Source organism: Oryzias latipes, chromosome 14 (genome assembly GCF_002234675.1).
Source record: "Oryzias latipes chromosome 14, ASM223467v1".
NCBI classification, from domain to species: Eukaryota; Metazoa; Chordata; class Actinopteri; order Beloniformes; family Adrianichthyidae; genus Oryzias; species Oryzias latipes.
Genome location: NC_019872.2, coordinates 29,932,326 through 29,957,148, shown reverse-complemented (window position 1 = coordinate 29,957,148; position 24,823 = coordinate 29,932,326). Strand labels below are relative to the sequence as shown.

Below are 24,823 nucleotides of genomic sequence, written 5' to 3'. Positions count from 1 at the left end.
ACTTTCAGAAGTTTAGAAATGCGCCTGTAACCAATGCCTTCAGTGTGTTTTGCAACAATAAGGTTGCGTAGGTCTTTGGACAGCTCTTTGCTTTTACCCATCATGCAATGCTTCTTGTCTAACACCTTGCTGGTGAGAAACCTTTAAAGGCATCAATCAGGACTATACCAGCTGATATTACTTTGCACTAATAGGGGGCAGGTTAACCTTCTGAATACTGACAAACTCCAGCTGCTTTCTTGGCTTGCCAGACCTTTTTACTCCTCCTTTTCTTCATGTGTTCAATACTTATTCCCTGTGCCATTTCACTTTATTACACATAACTTCATTTTTGGACATAAATGTTTGGATTTCTTTCTATGTGTGCATTACATGGGTTGATGCCGACATCTGGTGATAATTTCGTGTCAATAGCTCGATTAGAAATGTTTTTTGAGAGAAATGTTGACGTGTTCAATACTTATTTTCCCCGCTGTACATTAATTGCATCACAGTGAAACTGGAAATAAGATCAGAAACTTGTGCGTTTACTTTGTCCGTTATTTTTCTTCAAGCAGAAACTCTTTCTTTTGCTGATGATGCAGCCGTATTTTTTGATGGGCGTATAATCTTCATACGCCATCAATACAACCTCCGTCTCACTGAAGTATAAAGCTCTTTTTTTCACCACGTTTCCATGGTGACTCCAGAAATTGACGATCCATTCAGAATGTTTTAATGCCGTGCACGTGCATTAACCCAGGGTTACCGAGAGGTTAAGTAACCAAACTCATAACCAGTGTTTTGGAACCGACATAAGCAGAGTAAGCAAGTTTAGGCTGACTTAACCGAGAGGTCAGGGTTAAATTCAGGGCAGGTTAACCCTACTTTCTGGAAAACGCCTCAGAAGTTACAGTCTTAGGTTTTTGTGTGTTTCCTGGTTTCATGGTCCCTTGAAAAGTAAAGGTAAAGGTTAGATTTTCAACTGCTGCCAACATCAAGAAGAAGAAGACATCTTCTTCCCCTCTTTGCTTTTTCAGAGACACTAGAACTTTCTCTGGAGGTATTCCAGTATTTTTAGTTCCCGCTGCATCGGTCTCCATATGTAGTTTCGAGTTAGTAATCCTTCCTTAGCTTTGTGGTTAGCATTAGCCATGCCGTAGGTGGCATTAATGATGCTTCTGCAGTTCTGACAGTCTTCAGCTACTAAAGTGGGTTTGTTTTTGTCATCTGTGGGTCAAGTGTTCAGCAGTGCGTTTTTTAAGATTTGCTGCTTGGAGCTATTCACGGCACATTTGCTCTCATCGCGTCTTTCCAGACATCCGTGGTGACGTCATCTGCAGGTTATATGCATTTTTTTTTTTTTTTTGCTTATTTTTTGATATATTTTTTTTGAGGAATATTTGCAGGTTTTAATGTTTTTTTAATTGTTTTTTTTTGCTTTAAGTTTGTCCCAAGAAAATTTTCAGCAGGTTTTTATAATTTTTATAGATGTTTCTTTATGTTTATTTTTTATGGGGATTTTTTTCTGTAAAATATCTGCAGGTTTAATCAAAGTTTGTTTTTTAGTGTTTGAGTTAAGACTTCTTTTTCTTTCAGAAAAATGTCTCCCGGTTTTTAATCATTTTTATTTATTATTTGTTTTGAGGAATATTTGCAGGTTTTAATGGTTTAGTTTTTATTGTTTGTTTGCTTTGTTATTTTTAAGAAAATGTTGACATTTTTGTTTAAATAAAGTTTTTTTTTGTTTTGTCTTTTTTAGATTTTTCTCTTTTTTTAAAAACACTTTTTTTTTTACTTTTTTGGATTTTTTTTCAGTGAAATATCTGCGGGTTTAAATAAAGTTTGTTTTTTAGTGTTTGTTTGCTTTAAGACTTTTTTTTTCAGAAAAATGTCTGCAGGTTTTTGAGCCTCATAACTTCCACATTTGTGTACGTTTGATTTTGACGCGTTCTCGTGCCGCAGTTGAACTCCGCCCCTGTATTCCATTTCAGTCGGAAATACGTCACCATAATAAAGAAAATGATGCTAGCTCTCAAAAAGTGGATTCATCTCTAAAAGTCGGGCGTTGTGATTACTTTTGGCCCCGCGTGGACGCCGTACCACCAACACATCTGTACACTTTTAATTTGTATTTTTCTCTCGCCCCTGAGCGGTGCGCTTGTTTTCGTAGCGGCGTGTCCCGGCGGTGAAACCGGAGAGGGGCCTCAGTGAGAGGGAATGCAGGACTGCAATGGAGCACAATGCAATACAGGTAAAGCCGATATAATTTCCAAATTCAAGTCGAATTTCGTCGCTCGTTGGCGGCATTTTTTGAGCCCGTTGGCGGAGGAATATTTGCTGAGCGTGTGGCCGTGAAGCGGAACCGAAAGCGGGCCGGGACGGGCTGAGTTCGGCCGTGTCGTATTGATTGTTTTCCATATCGGGCGCAGCCGCCGAGAGTTGCTCTGACTGCAATTACAACTTTATTCAGCCAGGCTCAACTTTTCCTCTCCTCCCCCCTCGGAGCTGAAAACAGCCGCCGACGCGGCTCCTTTTCGGCGCAAACAGCCGGCCTGGGTCCGGGCCGTGGCCCCGGTTCGGTTCGGGGATTGATTTTAGAAATTGCAGGTTAATATCGGGGATATTTCGGCGGCGTTAATGATTAATTTCTTTGTGTGTCGCGTCGACAGCCCGCTACCAACCCCCACCCGCGCGGCGCCGCGTTCGCCCCAATCCAAATGTCACCAAACATCAGAAACTTTTCCCCAAAACCGAATCGCACGCGGGGTTCGGGGCGCCGTTCCCCGCGGTGGACCGGAACCGGCGGCCACACGGAGAAAAGCTCTTCTCTCCGAATCTGTCGGCGCTCCGCCGCCCGAACAGGAAGCAGACGGAGACCGTCGGTATTAGCGAGGCTCCCCGACATTTTGTGTCCGGAGCTGCGGGAGGAACGCGGGGAGGAACCGCCGCGGGACCCCGAACGTCCCCGGGACGCGGCGGAGGTCCGAACCGGACCCGGTGCCCGCTGCGGCCAGACACGTCACGCGTGGGAACGTCTCCCAGCGGCGCCGCGTTGGCACGGGCACCGGCCCCGGTAGTCCTCCGGGATGGTGTTTGATTGAAACTCCTTTCCTCACTAAACCCACACAAAGCGGGGGGGGGGGGGGGGGGGGGGGGGGGGGCTTGAACGCCTGAACGCTTTTGACGTTCAGGCGTTCCACCTTAAATTCCTGCGCGCACGCGCCGTGCTCGAAAAGGGGGGGGGCTTTTATTTTCTGCTGCCTGCCACCAGGCTGGGGCAGCAGGCCCCCCAGGCCCGACACAGCTGTGAGACTGCTGCCACAGCAGCCGATGCTCGGCCTGGAGCTCTGCTCCAGCTAACGGTTCCTCACAAAGTCCAGTGAGGTTCTGACCCAAACTAGCAGCCATCTGCATTCAGTACAAGTCTGTTCTGACAGGTTCTCCTCATCTCTGCTCCTCAGGGTTCATCCAAACTTCAGCTTCATTTTTATTGTGGCTGCTGTGAAAATGTTTTTTTCATTCTGTGTGAATCAAGAGAGGAAACTATTTCTGAGAACATTTCCACTTTTCCTTTCCTCCACTGATCTACAGCTGATTCATGAAGATGTTCTTCATCTTTCCTTTGGTTAGTTTGAATATTTAGAGGAAACTGCAAGCAGGTCTTAGAGTTTTAGTGCCGATGAATGAAAAGCCTGAACTGATCTCTGAACCACAACCTGCTGAGCCTGGAGACAGGCTGCTATTTTCAAAATAAAAGCTCAACTTATCTGAAGAAAAAATCCATTTCAACACAGCCATTAATTCAGCTTTTATTCTTGAAAACTTCTGGTGAAACTGGTGAACTCACTTTTTTAAATACTTATATAGCGCTTTCTACCTTCTTACGAAGGCCCAAAGCGCTTTACAGTCACAGACCCATTCACCCATGCACACACACACACACACACACACACACACACACACACACAGTCACACACACATTCAGACACACAGTCACACACACATTCACACACACATTCACACACTGGTGGTCGCTCCGCTGCCAAACACAGGCGCCCGCCTCCCACCAGAGGCAAGGTGGGGTTCAGTGTCTTGCCCAAGGGCACTTCGACACATGGGCGTGCAAGGCGGGAATCGAACCTGCAATCTTATGATCATGGGTCGACTGCCCTACTGCTGCACCACGGCCGCCCGTTTTTAAACTTCTGTGTGGAAACATGTGTCATAATAATAATTAATTCATAATAATTGATACTTTATTATCCCACAATTGGGAAAGTCTTCTCCACATTTTGGGGGGAGCGGTGAGCGGCAGTGCAGCTGCGCTAGGGGGGGCAACAGCTGGTTGGGGAGAGCGTGATCGGTCCGCCTTTGGTTGTTGGACGACCTGCTCCACCGCCTGAGCAAAATGGCCGCCCGTCATCTTCCACAGTTTGTAATTTAATAATGATATAAATGTGATGCTTATGTATTTTATTTGGCTTTCATCCAGAAGTAACCTGTTGGATCGTCCTAAAAACATCCTCTGCGTTCAAGTAGAAGCTTGTTTGTCGAACTTTACTTCCATAAAGGATCTAAAGTTGGCCAGTAGCAGTGTTGCATTGTGGGTAACTGAGTGAGAGTTTGTGTGTCAGCAGAGATTCATGAAGAATTAGATTTTTTACAGTTTTGACTACAGCTGGGAGTCACTGAGTACCTCATGATACGATTTGTGATACGTTGCTCAGAATAACGATACTATCACGATATGGAGATTATGTGAAAATCGATACTTATCGTCTCTAACAACTCAGGACATATCGAACTTTAAGAAAGAAGAACTAGAAAAACTGTTTTGGAAAATGTTTCCTCATTTTTTTAAACACCATGATAAACAACTTGAATGATGAATCACAGACTTTTGTGTAACATTGCTGAAATCAGTAACACTCTGTCTTTGACAAACGATGACAATTTTCATTTGGAAATATCTGTAAAATTCAGTTAAACAATAGTGAACATGAACAGCAGCCATTATTTAGTACAAAATTGCTGTAAACAGGATAAAAAATGAATAAGTCAAATAGCTTCCTTCACGTTGGTTTCAACTGTTGAAAAACAAACCCTTAATTTAAAGAAGTAGCTGTGAATCAGATATTAATTCTGTGAACAAATTATAGTGTCTTTGTCAAAAATAAATGACACCATTTAGTGCAAATGTGGTGGAAACAAAAATAAAATTCTCTCAGAAAACAAAAATCAAGTAGCATTTTTGCGACCAAAATTTGAGAGTGTGCGACTGAATTTTACATCCAGTCGCACATGTGCGACCAGTAAATTTGCCTCCCCCACCCTCCGTGTTTTTTTATACATTAAACGTGGAAGGGGCACGTCAATGATCAATGAAATGAGCAGTGAGACGCGAGCGCACACGCACGCAAACACACTCGCACACATACTCATGAGACGCAAGCAGACACTCGGGGGAGGGGCCTAGAGATAATCGAGCGCGTGTAAACATCTGTGGGAATATCATCACAACCTGATATGTGCGTCTGAGCTATGAGCAAGCGAACTATTGATTCGTTCTTCCGACCTGCGGCTAGTGTACACCTTTTCATTGTCGTGTGTGGAGCTGACCAACCATCCAATCACAGTGGGGTAAATGACTCATGGGGGCGTGACAATGACCGGGCTTGAAAGCAGGAGAACATTTAAGGCAGGACACCTGACAGCCCCCTCCCCAGACCACATTAAGGAGTTCCTTACTTTCCTTTAGAACGTATCTATTCGATCGTAATTTTCTAAATACATGCAGTCCGTGCTGAACTTTGCTCTGGGCCGCACGGAGCCGGAGGAGGGTTATGGTTATGGTGACGGTTTGGAGCGCGGCGGCACGGCTGTCACTGCAGCACACCGCCCCCGCGGGAGATGGTCAGCTGAGGAGACACACCTACATGCGTGACAGCTAACGGGGCTTGAACATTAAACACGTGCGAGCAACAACAAGATTTAGTCTTAGACGCACTGAAAACACGTGTGGAAAATGCAACGATAGACGTGTTTAAGATGAACCAGCGCCGCGCCTGGATCGTTAGCGAGACCAGGCCGCGGGGGGGGGGGGACTTCCCGTTCTTCCTGAGTGAGAACAGGAAGTTGGAGTTGTCCTTAACATTCAATTTAGTTTTAATATCCGTCTTCCCCTTAGTATGATCTGTGTTATTATATATTTTAGATTGATTTGAATGTTTTGTAATGTATGTAGCCTTTTTTTAATCAATTCGTATTTTAAACTATTTTAATTGATCACCCAACTACAAAAACCCATCAGGACAGATGGGTTGACAAATGTCCCATAATGCATTGTTTTGTAGTCATCAAGGCAGCTTTCAGTCAGCACATTACTAAATTTCCAGCTGTGTTCACGTAGGTTGGGGCCTTGCTCCGCCCCTTTCTCGTGATATTTTTGTGATGATTGACAGGTGATGTTGGAGCAAAAATATATGTCACACACCAGGTGATCTGTGCAGCGTTGCGTCCACCTGGGTGATCTCAAACACGCTTATTGTGCATCTTGGCTGCACTTATTTGGTGTCACCAACATGAATTTCAATCAGTTTTGGAGCTTTTCTCTTACTAAGCACTTTTTTTTTCATTCTGAATGTATGGTATTTTTTTTTACTATTTGTACTGTCATGACAGCGATGGTGCTGTCAGTTTACCTTGTTGCACCACTGTATTATTAGTAATACAGTGGAAATTAGTAGATTTGGTTAGCATGTTGATTTACGGTATGCGCCCCTAAATTTTCTGGTTGTGCCCCTAAAATTTTCATTTAGGGGCCACAGTGCTCCTAGTGAAAAAATTTAGTCTGGAGCCCTGCTGTTGGCTTGGAAGTAAGCCTCTGCTGGTTTCTTAATCCACTTTGACTGCAGGAAATAGTTTAAACTTTGTTCCCGGTACTGGGAACAAAGGCCCTGGACCTGCCCAAATGTACCCGCCTGCGCCCAACAGTAGCCGATAAGGGTTCTGGAGCCTGACACTAATGATGACATCACACTACGGTAACCCCATTAGGACAAACTATGTAGGGTTGAGATCTGCTCGGGCTCCACATCACGTTTCACGTTTTCTTTTGTAACCTAAAGTTCTTTTCACTCATAAGTTGTGTCTGACATTATTCTTTGTAATGTTTATAGAGATTTTACCACAACCCATTTTGTAAAAAGTTCTGTTAGAATGAACCTGCTGCTCCGCGGGAGCTAACATGTCTCTGATCAGACCAGCGAGCTGCTGGACTCAGGAGAACCAGGCCTTTGGGAGAACCACGTCTTCGAGCAGAGGAGCGGCTTTGGGACGGTGTGTGCGCTAACGGAGCGGGATTTGAATGCAGAAATGCCGTCCTAAAGAAGGCTAACTCAACTTACCCCCTTCCTCATATAACCTCATATTAGGGTGAGGGGGTGGGGGAGGGGGTCTCCCTTGGGGGGTCCTGGCTCGTACCTGGGGTTGGGGCGGGGGGATGCCCGGAACTCCTGGGTGGTGATGGGGTGCCCGTCTGGGGCTGTGGGCGCCCTTCTCGGGTGGGGCCCTGCGTTGGGCTCTCCCGGCACGGCGGGGGGGCTGCTCTCTTGGTTGGGCTGGGGCGGCGCTCTCTTTCCCGCTCTCTTTCTGCAGCCTCTGCAGCCTTTGCAGCGTCTGCAGCATCTGTAACCTCTGCAGCGTCTGCAGCCTTTACAGTGTCTGCAGCATCTGCACCCTCTGCAGCCTCTGCAGCATCTGTAACCTCTGCAGCCTCTGCAGCGTCTGCAGCCTTTACAGCGTCTGCAGCATCTGCACCCTCTGCAGCCTCTGCAGCATCTGCAACCTCTGCAGCCTCTGCAGCGTCTGCAGCCTTTACAGCGTCTGCAGCATCTGCAACCTCTGCAGCCTCTACAGCATCTGCACCCTCTGCAGCCTCTACAGCGTCTGCAGCCTCTACAGCGTCTGCAGCATCTGTAACCTCTGCAGCCTCTGCAGCGTCTGCAGCCTTTACAGCGTCTGCAGCATCTGCACCCTCTGCAGCATCTGTAGCCTCTGCAGCCTCTGCAGCGTCTGCAGCCTCTGCAGCGTCTGCAGCCTTTACAGCGTCTGCAGCCTCTGCAGCATCTGCAACCTCTGCAGCGTCTGCAGCCTTTACAGCGTCTGCAGCATCTGCACCCTCTGCAGCCTCTGCAGCATCTGTAACCTCTGCAGCCTCTGCAGCGTCTGCAGCCTTTATAGCGTCTGCAGCATCTGCACCCTCTGCAGCCTCTGCAGCATCTGCAACCTCTGCAGCCTCTGCAGCGTCTGCAGCCTTTACAGCGTCTGCAGCCTCTGCAGCATCTGCAGCATCTGCAACCTCTGCAGCCTCTACAGCATCTGCACCCTCTGCAGCCTCTACAGCGTCTGCAGCCTCTACAGCGTCTGCAGCATCTGTAACCTCTGCAGCCTCTGCAGCGTCTGCAGCCTTTACAGCGTCTGCAGCATCTGCACCCTCTGCAGCATCTGCAGCGTCTGCAGCATCTGTAACCTCTGCAGCCTCTGCAGCGTCCGCAGCCTTTACAGCGTCTGCAGCCTCTGCAGCATCTGCAACCTCTGCAGCCTCTACAGCGTCTGCAGCCTCTACAGCGTCTGCAGCCTCTGCAGCTTAGGGTTGGGTGATGTCCCCTAAATTGTCCGTTGACGATGTTTGCTGTTTGCTGTGTTTGATGGGAAGGGGGGGGGTGCTCTGTTACATGAATATGCTGCCAATATGTGTGGGAGATTTCAGACTGCGATCCGTCCCGCAGCTCTAGGGGTACGAGCTACCAAACTCAGAACCGGGTCTAAAAGTGTGTGTCTGGGCACAGCTCGGATCGTCAGCACACACAGCGGTTTGAGCTTCAAAGCAGAAATGCTGCTCAGTCCTTAGAAACCGTTCAAACGATCACATGGATTTGTGTTTCCAGTCGTGTCCCGACTAAATAAAGGCTGATGTTATTCCCAAATGTTTGCGTGCAGCCAGGATGCAGCGCCACCCAAAGCTAATGTTGTTAGCCCGTGTTAGCATACTGCTAATGATCCTGGCTTCTTTCTGGCTCCGTTCAGAAAAAGCACTGACCACACGGATTAAAATTCAAATGATGAGCGAACAGGTGTTTCATAATAACCGTAACATTATTAAAAGCACGTTTAGAAGATCGTCTCGTATATTACCGAGCTGACATGTCAATGTATATAGCCGCTCGGCGCTGTTTAACATTGTTTTGTATTGAATTGTTACATTCAATAAAGTTTGAAAAAAAAAATTGCCGCTCAGCGGAATTTATATCCTTCCGTTTTCAAACCCTACTGCGCATGTGCGAATGATTTATTCCGACGGAAAGTGTGACCTTAGTGAACGTTTTTATATTCTGAAAATATTTTTCTGGGCCCATGTACACGGTTGGATTCTAATCCGACCATTGATCCCATCAAGATATTTTGTACATGTAACCGCGGCTTATGGTGTCGACTCGCAGCGTGGCGGGGGCGTGGCCTCACGATGGTGGTCTCTCCATCGGGATGTCAGTCACCCATCACGATGGACGATGATATCGTCCATCAGCACAACCCAACTTGAATGACTGAAATATTTCACACTAGTTGGTTTAAAGGCATAAGTATGCATGTGTGAACACTATCTGTTTTGTGTACATGTTGACATGTGGACATCTACCCCTGCAGGTGGATTGGTCCACCTGCAGGGGTAGATCCGTGTCTGTCCTTGTCCTGGTCCACCTGCAGGGGTAGATCCGTGTCCGTCCTTGTCCTGGTCCACCTGCAGGGGTAGATCCGTGTCCGTCCTTGTCCTGGTCCACCTGCAGGGGTAGATCCGTGTCTGTCCTTGTCCTGGTCCACCTGCAGGGGTAGATCCGTGTCCGTCCTTGTCCTGGTCCACCTGCAGGGGTAGATCCGTGTCCGTCCTTGTCCTGGTCCACCTGCAGGGGTAGATCCGTGTCCGTCCTTGTCCTGGTCCACCTGCAGGGGTAGATCCGTGTCTGTCCTTGTCCTGGTCAACCTGCAGGGGTAGATCCGTGTCTGTCCTTGTCCTGGTCCACCTGCAGGGGTAGATCCGTGTCTGTCCTTGTCCTGGTCCACCTGCAGGGGTAGATCCGTGTCTGTCCTTGTCCTGGTCCACCTGCAGGGGTAGATCCGTGTCTGTCCTTGTCCTGGTCCACCTGCAGGGGTAGATCCGTGTCTGTCCTTGTCCTGGTCCACCTGCAGGGGTAGATCCGTGTCTGTCCTTGTCCTGGTCCACCTGCAGGGGTAGATCCGTGTCTGTCCTTGTCCTGGTCCACCTGCAGGGGTAGATCCGTGTCTGTCCTTGTCCTGGTCCACCTGCAGGGGTAGATCCGTGTCTGTCCTTGTCCTGGTCCACCTGCAGGGGTAGATCCGTGTCTGTCCTTGTCCTGGTCCACCTGCAGGGGTAGATCCGTGTCTGTCCTTGTCCTGGTCCACCTGCAGGGGTAGATCCGTGTCCGTCCTTGTCCTGGTCCACCTGCAGGGGTAGATCCGTGTCTGTCCTTGTCCTGGTCCACCTTCTGCTCTTTTGGCACCCCATTTGTCGGTATTGAATGCGGGGGGTGGGGGGTGTTTCAGTGCTTCCTCCTGGTTCCGTGTTTAATGTCTTCAGCTCTGAAGGTTTCTGAAGCACAGAAATGCTGTGAGATGATGCAACTTTGGGTAGGGTGAAGCCTGAAGTGCATTGTGGGTAAAAATGTGGATTAACATGGAGAAGTCTCTCTTCAAACATTACCTGCAGAGATCCAGACCCGTCTTTCATTTGTCCTGCAGGTTCAGGATCAGCTTCATCCTCCTCATCAGGTCTTCCTCTCTCCACAGTGGTTGGGCGCTCCCTCCTGCCAGAGAGGCAGCTACTCCTTCTACAAGTCTGTGAGCAGCCAAGCTCAGCATGACGGGCCGGTCCGGGTCTGGAGGCTCGGGGAGTTCTACTGCGTTCGCTGTGGACCGCAGGACCCCGTCTGCATCGCAGAGGTGAGTCCGAGCGGCGCTCCGCCTGTTCTGTGGAGGCTCCAGCTGGAGTCTTGTGAGCTCCTGCAGGAACCAGGATGTTGGAGCCGAGGAGCAGCGCTGCTGTCATCTACAGTCATGGCCAAAAGTTTAGAGAATGACAAAAATATCACCTTTCAGTTTGCTACTAAGTTCTTGTAGATCTTTGTTTCAGTAGTTTCTGTGATGTACAGAAATATAATTCCAAACCCTTCGTACATTTCAAAGGCTTTTATCGGCAATTCCATGACATTTATGCATAAAGTCAGTGTTTGCAGTGTTGGCCCGTCTTGGCTGCTGTTGTTAAACATAAAACAGCCTGGACAGTATTGTGTTGGCCAATTTTAGGCCTGTCTCCAAGATGCCTCATTTCTTAAAACTCCTGGGAAAAGTGGGAAAGTACTCGCAGCCAGAGGATTTCTTGAACCAGAATCAAATTCTTGAATTTCTGGTTTTAGACCCGCGCACAGTACAGAGTCAGCAACGACATTCTCCTGGCTAATGGTGCTGGAGATGATGTTGTCCTGGTTCTGCTGGATCTAACAACAGCATTTGACCCAGTAGAACACAGTATTTTGGAACCCGGTGGGGATCCGAGGTACAGCTCTGGACTGGTTTAAGTCAGACCTGGCAGAAAGAACCGTGTGTGTCAGCCTAGGTCAGGGGTCGGCAACCCAAAATGTTGAAAGAGCCAAATTGGACAAAAAAACAAAAAACAAATCTGTCTGGGGCCGCGAAATATTAAAAGCCCTGTTTAAGCCTTATAATGAAGGCAACACATGCAATATGTATCTATATGAACTATATTAGCCTGCTATCAAAATGACTAAGTTGTTACAAATACATAATGAGCATCAACGATTAAATGTTTATTTGCCCTGCAGTGCATTCTGGGAGAACGACGCATCATGTGACTGCTCTGTTGAAGTTTAACTTCATTACAATATCAAAGTATTATGTTTCATTGCTTTGATAAAATTAAAGAAACGGAATAAAGTAATCCGATTTTTGATGTCATTTTTATTTTGAAGATTCAAACAAAAAACAACAAAATGGAACGTTCCCTCTCTGGGAACTAAACAGAGTTCAATAAAACGCAGCCTGTGTTTATAAAAAAATAAAACAGCAGCCTTTTGAAAAGTTAAAGTATATAAAATCAAATGAATACAGTTAAGTTTGATTTCTGTGCAAATGCAAAGTAAGTCAGTGCAAAGGTAAAACAGCAGCATCCTCTTCTTTTGCTGTACATCTCTGCAAAGACAGTCAGCTGGAATGACAGAACAGCTTCAAGCATTTGCGGCGCCTGCAGACTTTCCTTCAGCTCCTTTAGGTGGCTCCTCACAGTCATATCCACCAAAAAGTGCAGCTTTTTGAGCCACTCCTCCAGTTGCGGGTAGTTCAGGTCTTTGCTTTTCAGGAATGTTTTCACGTGTTCTAAACAGACAACAAAGCGATGCTAAACGTCCCCCCTGGACAGCCACCGGACTGTGTCGTGTAGCAGGAGATCAGAATATTCGCTTTCAACTTCATCAAGCAATGCACGGAACTGACGGTGGTTCATTTCCATCAGCCACCTGCCTAGCGGTCCGCCGCCCTGCTGGTAGAAACGTGTGTCGCGGGCTATGACGCAAACCTTCGTTGACAGAAATGTTGAATTTTAATATTGTAGTGGCGGTCATGTGCATTTTAGGTCTGTTAGCAGCAGGGGATTGTGGGATGCGGTCTCCTGATCTTATCAGGGCTGTTTGCCCACGTTTCTTCTCATATGGCAGTTTTGTTGTTCCACCTTAGTTTATTCTTCCTGTTATGCTGTTTCTTTATGTTGCACCGTGAGTGTGGGAGGGGGAGAGGTTGATGACCCCTGTGCAATGTTCAATGTGGTGTGTGTTCAACGTAAATGGGCTTGTTATGCCGGGAAGGAGACCGTGCTCTCAGCTTCTCTATCTGCCTTCTCCTCTCTGAGACTGTTCAGAGTCGTGCAGTGTTTGGGACACGGACAGTACTCTAGCGCAGCCAGTTGATTGACAGCTCAACTTGTTGACAGCGTGGCTCTCGTGTTTCCCGCTGCAAGCGATGTACCTGCTGGGCGTTACAATATTTGTTCTACACATTCTTACAGCATTGGAAAATGTTTAGAATGTTTGTGTCTTGTTTGTCCTCCTACAGAAATCATATTAAAACCAAAAATATATTTCTCTCCCCCATCTTTTTACACTTTTGAAAATGCTCCAGGGAGCCACTAGGGCAGCGCTAAAGAGCCGCATGCGGCTCCTGAGCCGCGGGTTGCCGACCCCCGGCTTAGGTGGTTTTGAATCCACCACAGCTCAGGTTTCTTATGGGGATTACAGGATCGGTTTTAGGGTCACTATTGTTTTCTTTGTATCCGTTACCTTTTGAGTCAATTCTGAGTAAGCACAGAATTACTTTTCATTTGTACGCGGATGACAGTCAGCTTTATCTGCCGTTAAAAAAGGACGAATTCTCCATGAAGCAGCTCCTGTAATGTTTTCAGGACATGAAGGACTGGTTGGTCTTAACCTTTTTGAGACTAAGAGATGCTACAGAGGCTGCAGACGCTACAGAGGCTGCAGACGCTGCAGAGGCTGCAGTTGGGTTGTGCTGATGGACGATATATTCGTCCATCGTGATGGGTGAGTGACATCCCGATGGAGAGACACCATCGTGATGCCACGCCCCCGCCACGTTGCGAGTCGACACCATAAGCCGCGGTTACATGCCCAAAATATCTTGATGGGATCAATGGTCGGATTAGAATCCAACCGTGTACATGGGCCCAGAAAAATGTTTACAGAATTTAACAAACGTTCACTAAGGTCACACTTTCCGTCGGAATAAATCATTCGCACATGCGCAGTAGGGTTTGAAAACCGGAAGGATATAAATTCCGCCGAGCGGCTATTTTTTTCTCAAACTTTATTGAATGTAACAATTCAATACAAAACAATGTTAAACAGCTCCGAGCGGCTATATACATTGACATGTCAGCTCGGTAAAATACGAGACGATCTTCTAAACGTGCTTTTAATAATGTTACGGTTATTATGAAACACCTGTTCGCTCATCATTTTATTTTTAATCCGTGTGGTCAGTGCTTTTTCTGAACGGAGACGGAAAGAAGCCAGGATTGGCAGTATGCTAACACGGCTAACAACATTAGCTTTGGGTGGTGCTGCATGTAAACATGTGGGAATAACATCAGCCTTTATTTAGTCGGGACACGACTGGAAACACAAATCCACGTGATTGTTTGAACGGTTTCTAAGGACTGAGCAGCATTTCTGCTTTGGAGCTCAAACCGCTGTGTGTGCTGACGATCCGAGCTGTGCTCACACACACTTTTAGACCCGGTTCTGAGTTCGGTTGCTTGTACCCCTAGAGCTGCGGGACGGATCGCAGTCTTAAATCTCCCTCACATAGCGCTCATGTAACAAAGCACCCCCCCCCCCCTTCCCCTCAAACACAAAGCTGTAAGTCCGCGCTCCGCCGGTCCACTTCAGTAGTGAAGTGCGGGAGCGGACTACTTCTTTTCTATTTTGTTTGTTACTTTTTTTGTTAAAGTCACTTCCCTCAGTTTTTACTGGATCATCGCGGATTAGTCATTAGTTGGGAAATAAAATAAATAAAGTATTAAAGTAAAATAACAAATAGCAATTATATAAGACCGAAATATTAAAAATAGCCCCCCACCGACGATATCATCGTCCATCCCGATGGTTGACAGCAAACATCGTCAACGGCCAATTTAGGGGACATCGCCCAACCCTAAGCTGCAGACGCTGTAGAGGCTGCAGAGGTTGCAGATGCTGCAGACGCTGTAGAGGCTGCAGACGCTGTAGAGACTGCAGACGCTGTAGAGGCTGCAGACGCTGTAGAGACTGCAGAGGTTGCAGATGCTGCAGACGCTGTAGAGGCTGCAGACGCTGTAGAGACTGCAGAGGTTGCAGATGCTGCAGATGCTGCAAAGGATGCAGCTGCTGCCCCTTTAAAGCTGTCAGGAATGACAGTTGTTTGGACATTTATGGACTCTCCCTGCACAGGTCACCTTACTGTGGGAGGACCAGACACGGCACCACCTGCTGGCCAGTGCGAGACTCTACTTTCTGCCCGAAGACACGCCAAAGGGGCGGACTAGAGAACATGGAGAGGTGAGTCACCTTTACACCATCATGACCACGAGCGGCGCTCTGCTGTCTCCTGCAGCTGTCAGGTCATAAACCCCTCAGACCTGACAAAACGAGTTGTAAAGGATGTTGTCATGGTCATGGGCAAAGGTCAACATTAGGGGGTCAAATTATTTTAACAAGGCCACAGCTACTAGCTACGATGTAAGGGACAAGGAGGTGTTGGTGGTCATAAAGAACGATCACATGGTAACCTGGAATATCAGCAGATATTCTGGCACAATGAGAAGTTTGTGGTCAATAGTTTTTGGATTCTGGACAGGATGTTTTCTTCTTGTGTTTCCTTTAGTCTTTTTTAACTGTTCAAGTTTGAAAAAAAAACCTTGTTTGTGCAAAAGTAAAGTCTGTTCTATTAAAAAAAAAGTGGGTTAATTAATTACAGAACAGGATTAATAAAAAGGCACAAAGGCGGAGCTTCTGCCGTGCTGTCACTTTTCACAGAGGATTTCTGACCTTTGGCCTTTGGCCTCATCTCTGCCGGGTAGAAAGTCGGCTGGAATCTGGATCTAAATGGGGAGCAGACACCTGGAACCGGACTGAGCGTTCCCAGTGGTGTCCAGCCTTTTCAGGACCGGTTTGATGTCGGACTACATTTTCACCCACACGTCTGAACGGGTCGAACTTTACATTTCGTATTTTCAAGCTTGTGGTTTCTGAAAAAACAATTTTTCAAACTAAAATGCTTCTACAAGAAATTTAATTTTAAAAAAATCTGAAAAAATCAACAGAAACTTTCCAAACACATATTATTGTTTGGTTTTTAGCTTCTCGGGGTTGAGTTGCTAGCGAAGTGGTCAAATCAGCAGCTCAGAGTCACGTGACGAGTCAAGACAGACGGATGTGGTGAACAGAATCCAGTAGTTTTTCAAAATAATACTTCCTTCAGATTTAGAAAATAAACAAAATGGAAATACTTGAAGTAGGTGTCTGCATCTTTTTCTGCCTACGGCACGGTACCAAGTGGCCCATGGACTGGTACCAGTCCACGGCTGGGGACCCTGTTCTGAAGCACAGAGGCATCAACCGGAGACTTCCTGTTCTGTCTGCTTTTCAAAATAAGTTTCCTAAAAATATTTTTTATGTCATCAGAAAATCATAGCAGAGACTTAAATTGTTTCAGGCGACCTGCAGCTCTTGTGGCCTGATTTCCTGTAGGTAGAAGGTCTGTGACCGGTTCCAGAACCTCCCCAGAACCTCCCTGCCCCTGAACGCCGCTGTGTCTCAGATCTTCTCATGCAGGGATATATCTGCTCCTTCATGCCGTCTGTTTGCTGTCCCAACAGGATGAAGTTCTAGCCGTGTCCAGGAAGATGGTGGTGCGGGTGGAGGACCTGGTGCGGTGGTCCTGTGCCACCCCTGCCAGCTGGAGCTGCAGGCAGAAGCTGCAGGCCGGAGGCCCCAACGGCCTCCACAGACCTCTGCAGATGGCTGATACTCCAGAGCAGGATAGCAAGGATGGCCTGGGAGACCAGACTGAGGGTAAATTCATGTCACATGGCATCTATCCAAAGCTGTTGGAAGCTTTCTGACATCTGCGGGCAAAGTGGGCTTAGTCCCTTCACACATTCTGTTGAGCCTGAGATTTGAACCCTCAGCCAGCAGCCCCGCCCATAGCTGAGCCCCTCCTCTGAGCAGCAGCTTGAAAGATCCCTGGGGGAACTTCCTGTCTGCGTCACCCATCCCGTACTTGATGTGGGTCTGGCTTAGACAGGGCCGGCCACGGCTCAGAGATCAACCTCTGATGGCGGGGTTGCAGGTTCAGGTCCCGCTTTGCTCTCAGAGAGTTGGATGCTGCTGGATGCTTCTGCTCCCTCATCCGTCTGTTTGTGTCTTTATCCCAGCCGAGCTGCAGGGCGTCAAAGTGCTGAGCTACCCGCAGTATTGCCGCTTCCGCTCCCTGCAGAGGCGCATCCAGGACGGAGCCCGGGGCCCCTCGCTGGAGGACCCCCACCTGCTGGCGCTAGGCGGGGTCAAGGTGCTGCCCCACACCAGGCTGATGTACTGCAGGGACACCTTCAACCACCCGGCGCTGGAGAGCAGCGCCTGCTTTTCCTGGCAGTTCAGTCAGTGTCTCCTTTTCCTGGAGCATCAGAATAATGATGATGTGGGATACATCTGTGTTATACCATGGTCCGAGTGAATTCTCCATTCTGATTGGCTTCTGGATGTACATAAAAAAGTGGTAATGCACGCCTAAGAAAGAGGTTCTGGTCACGTAGCTTAAATGTTTCGTATCATTGCTCTGGCTTCTTGAAAACGATGTTTATCTTCGTCATCTGGACAAGAACAAGCGGTTAGAGGAGAACTTTCTCTCTGAACTGATGCTTTATTAACACATGGGGATCATCAGCATAGATATAGCTTTCCGTGCCGCTGAACTCGAGGTCCGCGCTGGCTGAGCCGGCATTGGGGCCGCACCACCCAACAAATAATCCCCTTTTTGTGAAAAAAGCGATCCAAACCAAAAAAATAACAAGAATTAAGGACCAAAAACTGGTTGAATATTCTTTTGTAAGTGACCGTGGTATAAGCGGGTTCATGGCATTCAAAGAGTGCATTATCAGCATTAACGCACGTCACGGAAGCAGCTGCTTCGCGTCGGACGGTTCAGGCTTCCACAGCATGCGTTACTATGTGATACTGCACACTTCCAAGGCCATCAACCCTTAACCAGTATCCTTATATCTATGGTGGTTCTAAAATATAAGCCTGTTTTTCTTTCTATGTATCCGTTTCATTCCATGTCTCTGTGGTCACTCTGTAGTCACTCTGCCATTACTCTATGGTCACTTTGTGGTCCTGCTGTCACTCTCTGGTCCTGTGGTCACCCTGCGGTCACTCTATGGTCACTTTGTGGACATGTGGTCACTATGCAGTCCTGCTGTCACTCTGTGGTAGCTCTGTGGTCACTCTATGGTCACTTTTTGGTCCTACGGTCTCTTTACTGTTACTCCATGGTCACTCTGTGGTCCCGTGTTCATGTGGTCACTCTGCGGTCACTCAGTGGTCCTGTGGTCACTCTGCAGTCACCCTATGGTCGCTCTGAAGTCACTTTGTGGTCCTGCTGTGACTCTGTGGTGCTGTGGTCACTCTGCTGTAACTCTATGGTCACTTTGTGGTTCTACGGTCACTCTGCAGTCGTTTTTGTGGTCCTGTGGTCACTCTGCAGTCACTCTGTGGTGCTGTGGTCAGTCTGTGGTCCTATGGTCACTCTGCTGTCACTGTGGTCCCGTGGTCACTTTGCTGTAACTCTATGGTAACTCTGTGGTCCTGTGGTCACTTTGCTGTAACTCTATGGTAACTCTGTGGTCCTGTGGTCACTCTGCTGTAACTCTATAGTCTTTTTGTGGTTCTACGGTCACTCTGCTGTTATTTTATGGTCACTCTGTGGTCACTATGCGGTCCTGCTGTCACTCTGTGGTGCTGTGGTCACTCTGCTGTCCCTATGTGGTCCTGTGGTTACTCTGCGGTAACTATATGGTCAATCTGTGGTCCTGTGGTCACTCTGCTGTAACTCTATGGTCACTTTGTGGTCCCACGGTCACTCTGCTGTTATTTTATGGTCACTCTGTGGTCACTATGCGGTCCTGCTGTCACTCTGTGGTCCTGTGGTCACTATGCGGTGACTTTGTGGTCCTACGGTCACTCTGCCGTCATGCTGTGGTTGCTCTGTGGTTTTGTGGTCACTCTGCTGTACTTTATGGTTACTTTTTGGTCCTACGGTCACTCTACTGTTACTCTGTGATCCCGTGGTCATGTGGTCACTCTGCAGTCACTCTATGGTCCCTCTGCAGTCACTTTGTGGTCCTGCTGTCACTCTGTGATCACTCTGCTGTAACTCTATGGTCACTTTGTGGTTCTACGGTCACTCTGCAGTCATTGATGGCCGCTCTGTGGTCCTGCCTTCACTCAGTGGTCCTATGGTCACTCTATGGTCATGTGGTCACTTTGCAGTCACTCTATGGTCCCTCTGCAGTCACTCTGTGGTCCTGCTGTAACTCTATGGTCCCTCTGTGGTCCTGTGGTCACTCTGCTGTCACTTTGTGGTTCTGTGATCACTCTATGGGCACTCTGCAGTCACTCTATGGTCACTTTGTGGTCCTACTGTCATTTTGCTGTTACTCAATGGTCACTCTGTGGTCACTCTGCGGTCCTGCTGTCACCCTGTGGTGCTGTGGTCACTCTGGTCACTCTGTGGTCGTGTGGTCACTCTGCTGTCACTCTATGGTCACTTTGTGGTCCTACTGTCATTTTGCTGTTACTCAATGGTCACTCTGTGGTCACTCTGCGGTCCTGCTGTCACCCTGTGGTGCTGTGGTCACTCTGGTCACTCTGTGGTCGTGTGGTCACTCTGCTGTCACTCTATGGTCACTTTGTGGTCCTACTGTCATTTTGCTGTTACTCAATGGTCACTCTGTGGTCACTCTGCGGTCCTGCTGTCACCCTGTGGTGCTGTGGTCACTCTGGTCACTCTGTGGTCGTGTGGTCACTCTGCTGTCACTCTATGGTCACTCTGTGGTCCTGCGGTCACTCTGTCTGTCTCTTCTCCAGGATGCTCGTCTCTCAGCCTTCGAGGGCGACCTCGAAAGAAAAGAGGTCACGACAGCAAAGATTCTCTGAGCTGCAGCCAATCAGAGTCCTGGATCGACAGGATGAAGGTCAGTGCTTCACCTCACAGTGTGAGGACGTGCGTTCACAGGCAGCATGAAGGTGTGTCCACATAAAAACACCAGCTCCCCCTCCTCCAGGAGAACGTGATGGGCAGCGTGGAGGTCAGCTGTGAGGGCAGCTGGCTCCCCCACCCAGAGGAGCAGCTGTTCCTGGATCAGCTTTACGCCTTCATGGACCGTCACGGCTCACCCATCCACAAAGTCCCTAACCTGGGCTTCAAGAAGAGTGAGCCCCCCTCTTTGCTTTTGTCTGCCATCTGAAACCATGTATGGCCTCTGGGGGGCGCTTCAGCCCTGCCCGTATGACCTTCTGACTACATCTGCCCCTAGAACAAACTCTGCAGTTTAAGGACTAAGAATGAGCATTGGAGAAGGAAACCTGAAACTTGAACTGATCAGGCAGAAAAAAACACAAACAGTGAAATTCCTGGTCTGATCCTGTTGTGTGTTTCCAACAGTCGACCTCTTCCTCATGTACTCGGTGGTCAAACGTCTGGGCGGATACAGAAAGGTCAGTGTTGGTCTTCCGTGAGATCTTACAGATAATTGTTTACCTTTCTGGAAAAACTAAAGGCAGTTTGAGCTCAGAGCGGCTCCACAGATACGGAGAGAAATGCAGCAGCCTGTGTGATGTCACTGACTCAGTTGGACATCTGCTGGAGGGGAACCCTCAACCCATCAGCTATCACAGTAAAGATGCTGTGAAAACGTGTTTAGATAAATCTTCTGAAATGTGACCTTAAGGTATCTGAACCCTCCATGAAAGCAGGTACCTTGGACAGCTCCTGGATCCATGGCTTGTGTCTGTCTTCAGGTGACCACGGAGCGCCTCTGGAAGGTGGTGTACAACGAGCTGGGTGGATGTCCCGGCAGCACCAGCGCTGCCACCTGCACCAGAAGACATTACGAGAGGTGGCAGCCGAAGCCCGCGTGAGTTTTCGGAACCGCCGTGGACTGGAACCCTCAACCTGTTTGTGTCTCAGGCTGATGCTGCCGTATGAGGAGCATCTGAGAGCCGGAGGAGCCCACTTCAAAGTCCCAGAATGCCTGGAGCCTCCCAAACCCCAGGCCATGCGAGGACGGAGACCTCTACCAAGAGGCAGGAGGCCTGGACCCAAAGCCAAGGAGAGGAAGACTTCGGCCCCTCCTCATCCTCCTGCTGTAAGTAGCCAGCACGGCGCCCCTTGTTGTTCCAGCTCAGACGGTTCTGCTGATCCGGCATGCAGCTGCTGGTGGACAGAAGACGGTCTGTTCTTCAGCAGATCTTAGGCCAACGCTTCCTTATAATAACTTTATTTCAAAGTTTTTCTTTCTGCTGAAAATCCTCGTCTCTCCTTCTCTGAGCAGATCATGGACCCGAACGCCGCCGCCGTGAAGAGAGGCCGAGGCCGGCCGCCGGGAACTCGCAACAAGGCCACCCTGATCGCTCAGGCCAAGCTGCAGGCGCAGCAGCAGACCCGGGTCCAGCCGCCACCCCCGGAGACTCAGCCCGCCACCAACGGCCGGGGGGCGCCCACAGCCAGCAGCGCACACAGGGTGAGGTCATCACGCCACGGCGGAAATAACCTGCAGGAACTTTTGCCAGAGGGTCTGCAGATGATCTGCAGAGGATCTGAGGTTAAGGGGCGGCGGCTGCTCCAGCATCTGCAGATGATCCCGAATCTCCTGAGCCGAGATTTGAGGATATATGGCCATAGTTTATTTGGAGATACTTGTATCGATTCAAAATGCTGCCAGGACGATATTTCTTTAATTATTTCTGAGCGTCCTTCAGCATCTGACTGTTGTTGTCCACTTCACCCTCCGACCTCTAGTTGGCAGCGCAGAACACAGAGCCTCTTAGAGCAGCTCTACTCAACACAAGACAGCAGGAAGACTGCAGCCAGAGGCAGCTTGTTCTGCTGTTATGAGACACGAACTACTTCTTTAGGATGGTACTGAACAGAAACTCTGAGCCGTGTTGCTGCCAGGAACGCGGAAAAAGGTGGATTGCGGTTCTTTGTAGCTCAGACAACATGCTGTCGGCAAAGCGGGTCAACATTCTGCAGAACCTCCCAGCAATAGATTCTAGTTCTGATGGATCAGAGTGATGTGTCCAACGCTCTGATAAAAGGCCGTGGCGACGAGCGGTGAAATCCGTGGTTACTTCCACGTGTGAGACGGAGCCGCTGCAGAGCAGACGGTCATGGAAATAAAAGGTGTCCTTCATCCTGTCCTGCTGCCTCATCATCATCATCACTTTAATGTTTTTAATTTTGAAGCTCCTGAACTGTTCTGGAGAATCTACATCAATGTTGGACAATAACAGAACTTTATTTCACATTCATTACATTTTTATCTCATACTGAATAATATGTTGTTGCTGACATCAGACAACGTTGACGTTTCTCTTTCTATATTTACTTAGATATTAAGTTACCAAAATAAAAGCCCTGTGAGTTTGGGTAAAAGCAGAGAACTCCAAACATGGCGGACTCATCTGTTCATGGAACTACATGACCTGCAACGGCGTCTGAGCCGTTTGGTGCCTGTGCTCGCCACCACATCACCTTCTGACGGGGACCTGCTGGACGCTCGCGTTGGGGGCGTGGCCAGCTCTGTCACAGTTGCTATATTTTTTCCTGAATTCACTAATTTGTTCAGAATTTGCTTCAATATTTTAGGACTACAGCAGGTTTGGGAAACCCTAGCTAACACAGTGTCAGAACCCGGTGTTCTGGGGTTTGGACCCGGTCTTGACCCGCTCTTTCTTCTCTCCTGCTTGCAGGCCGTCCAACCCCCCCTCCTCCCCGTCAACTTGCCCCTGACCCCGGAGCTGTCCCCCATGTCCGCCACCTTCCTGCCGTTTCAACCCCAACAGAGGGAGCTGAAGCCGGACCTGCCGGGCCCGGCGGCGCCGGCTCCCACCGTTCTCCTCTCCGCCCTGCCGCGGCACTTTGTTGGGGGTTCCCTGAGCGGCTTCAGCCCCATCAAGGGGGTGTGTCCTCTAGACGTCTTCAGGAGCCGCGTCAGCCTCCAGAGGGGCCTGGAGGGCCCCGCCCTGACGCCCCAGGATCCCGCTCAGAACCGCCCCGCCGTGTTCCCCCTGCAGCCCAAACCGGACGCCCCTTCACCGAGCACCGATCAGCTCCACCCGCCGCACAACCGCTGCTCTGGCTGCAGCGGAGACGAGGGGGGGCAGAGGGGGGGCGGCCGGGACGGCAGGACCCGGCCACCCCTGCCCCCCCTGCGGGTGTTGCCCCTGAACCTAGACTGCAGCGTTCAGGTGTGTCAGCTGATGAGGACTCGGCACCTGGACCCGACTCAGCTGCAGAGCTTCACACGCCGGCTGTCAGAGGCCCTGTCCCAGGACCTGAGCCCCAAACCCCCCTGCTCCCCCATCACGCCCCCGCCCGAGCAGGCGCTGCCCCTCAACCTCAGCAAGCGGGTCCCCCCAAAGAGACCCGGCCCAGAAGGACCGGGAGCTGGCTGGCTCGCCATGAACGGGAACTCTGATCCGCTGTCGTCCAAACGGTCCCGGAGCGGCTCCCTAGAGAAGGCCCAGGACCTTCGGCTGGGGGTCCGGTCCGGCTGTGAAGGGGACGTGGGGGCGGGGCCCGGCGTGGAGCTGAGCAGTCAGGAGGAACCCGCCGACCTGAGCTCGCCCAGCAGGATCCGGGCCTTCCTGCTCGGGCTGCCGCCCTTCCAGGTGAAGATGGAGGAGGACCTGAACGGAACCAGGATCGGAACCCGATCCGAGGCTGAGAGCCAGGGAGCAGCAGGAGGCGCCGAGGTGAAGGAGGAGGAGCAGGAGGCGGGAAAGGAGCAAACGGAGAGAACCCACAAACTACCCAAGCAGGAGGACAGGGATCTGAGGCCTTGTCTTGGTCCCGGTTCTGCAGAGCTGATGGCCGGGCCTTCTAACAGAGACACGCCCTGTTTTTAGCCGTGGGTTCCCCGCCGTCCCTCCGTCTTCAGCTCCTGGATATTCAGGGCGCGACTGAAACCTGAAACCCCGACAATCGGACCCGGTTCCCTCCTGTTGGTTCTGGAGGGAAACAGACGCTGCCAGAAGTCCACGGACTCCCTGATGTCAGCGCGGCGGGCCTGATGCTGGGCATCAGAACCACAGGTACTGGCAGTCCAAACGGACCCGTCTGCTGAGGAGCCATCTAGAGCCTTTCTACAGCCCTGAATCACACACAAACATCAGACACACACTAGACACACACACAAACACACAGACACTCGTGCCTTACGGCTGCGGTCGGCGTCTCCTCCGGCAGACTCCTCCTCCTCCTCCAGATCTCCTCAGACGTCTGCCGGTCGACCCCCCCCCTTCAGTCTGCAGGGTTCTGAAGGATCCATTTGGCTTCTGGTCTGGCGGTTCCTCAGAACCCGGATCCGTTTTCAGGTTTTGCGCCGATCCTCGGCCTGAATTTGTGCGTTCCTGAAGAACCGTGGCGTCGGTTGGTCATGTGACATCAGTAGCAGGTTCCCTGGTTTCAGGTCGGAAGCTGCAGTCCAACAAAAAGGTTCTGCTGGCAGAATGCAGATCTTCCAGCGGCTGATGCGTGGAGAAAAGCCGGCAGTTGTCTCGTCCGTGTGACCCGAAACCAACTGCTTTCTGGCGCCGTGGGACCGGATCCGTGAGAACCTCAGCCTGAGCGACCAATGGACCCCATGAGAACGGGACGGTTCAGCGAATAGCAGCTCAGGCTAGAAGTTCAGACTCTGCAGCTTCGAGGCCTGAAATGTGGTCGCCATGGAGACCAAAGGGGCGGTGACAGAAGCTCTTGAGGGGGGCGGAGCTACCATCCGGGTTGACTGACTGAATCTGGGTGGCGGGTGGTCTCGGTCAGCCTCTGTTTGCACACCTGCTGTTTGTTTCCCCTATTTAAACTTTCTTTACTAACCTTGAGCCTCTTTTACTCACATTATTGATTTTAGTCGTGTAGC

At 49.6% G+C, this 24,823-nt stretch overlaps 1 protein-coding gene across 1 annotated transcript; it reads left to right on the top strand.

Annotated features, from left to right (window-relative positions):
• The first annotated feature begins 1,811 nt into the window (after positions 1 to 1,811).
• On the top strand, positions 1,812 to 24,783 carry LOC101168105 (AT-rich interactive domain-containing protein 5B). The gene is made up of 12 exons (XM_023962426.1): positions 1,812 to 2,233; positions 10,846 to 10,998; positions 15,072 to 15,179; positions 16,499 to 16,694; positions 17,057 to 17,278; positions 19,767 to 19,873; positions 19,964 to 20,111; positions 20,344 to 20,396; positions 20,700 to 20,797; positions 20,869 to 21,046; positions 21,233 to 21,421; positions 22,653 to 24,783. Exons 1-12 carry the CDS (start codon positions 2,213 to 2,215, stop codon positions 23,808 to 23,810), a joined length of 2,631 nt encoding a protein of 876 aa, XP_023818194.1. The 5' UTR covers positions 1,812 to 2,212; the 3' UTR covers positions 23,811 to 24,783.
• The last annotated feature ends 40 nt before the right edge of the window (positions 24,784 to 24,823 follow it).

Bases quoted from the DNA above. Each gene is read 5' to 3' on its own strand.
- LOC101168105 (XM_023962426.1), top strand. From the start codon at position 2,213: ATGGAGCACAATGCAATACAG. The intron at 10,999-15,071 runs GTGAGTCCGAGC...CTCCCTGCACAG, and splicing joins ACCCCGTCTGCATCGCAGAG to GTCACCTTACTGTGGGAGGA. The intron at 17,279-19,766 runs GTCAGTGTCTCC...TCTCTTCTCCAG, and splicing joins CTGCTTTTCCTGGCAGTTCA to GATGCTCGTCTCTCAGCCTT.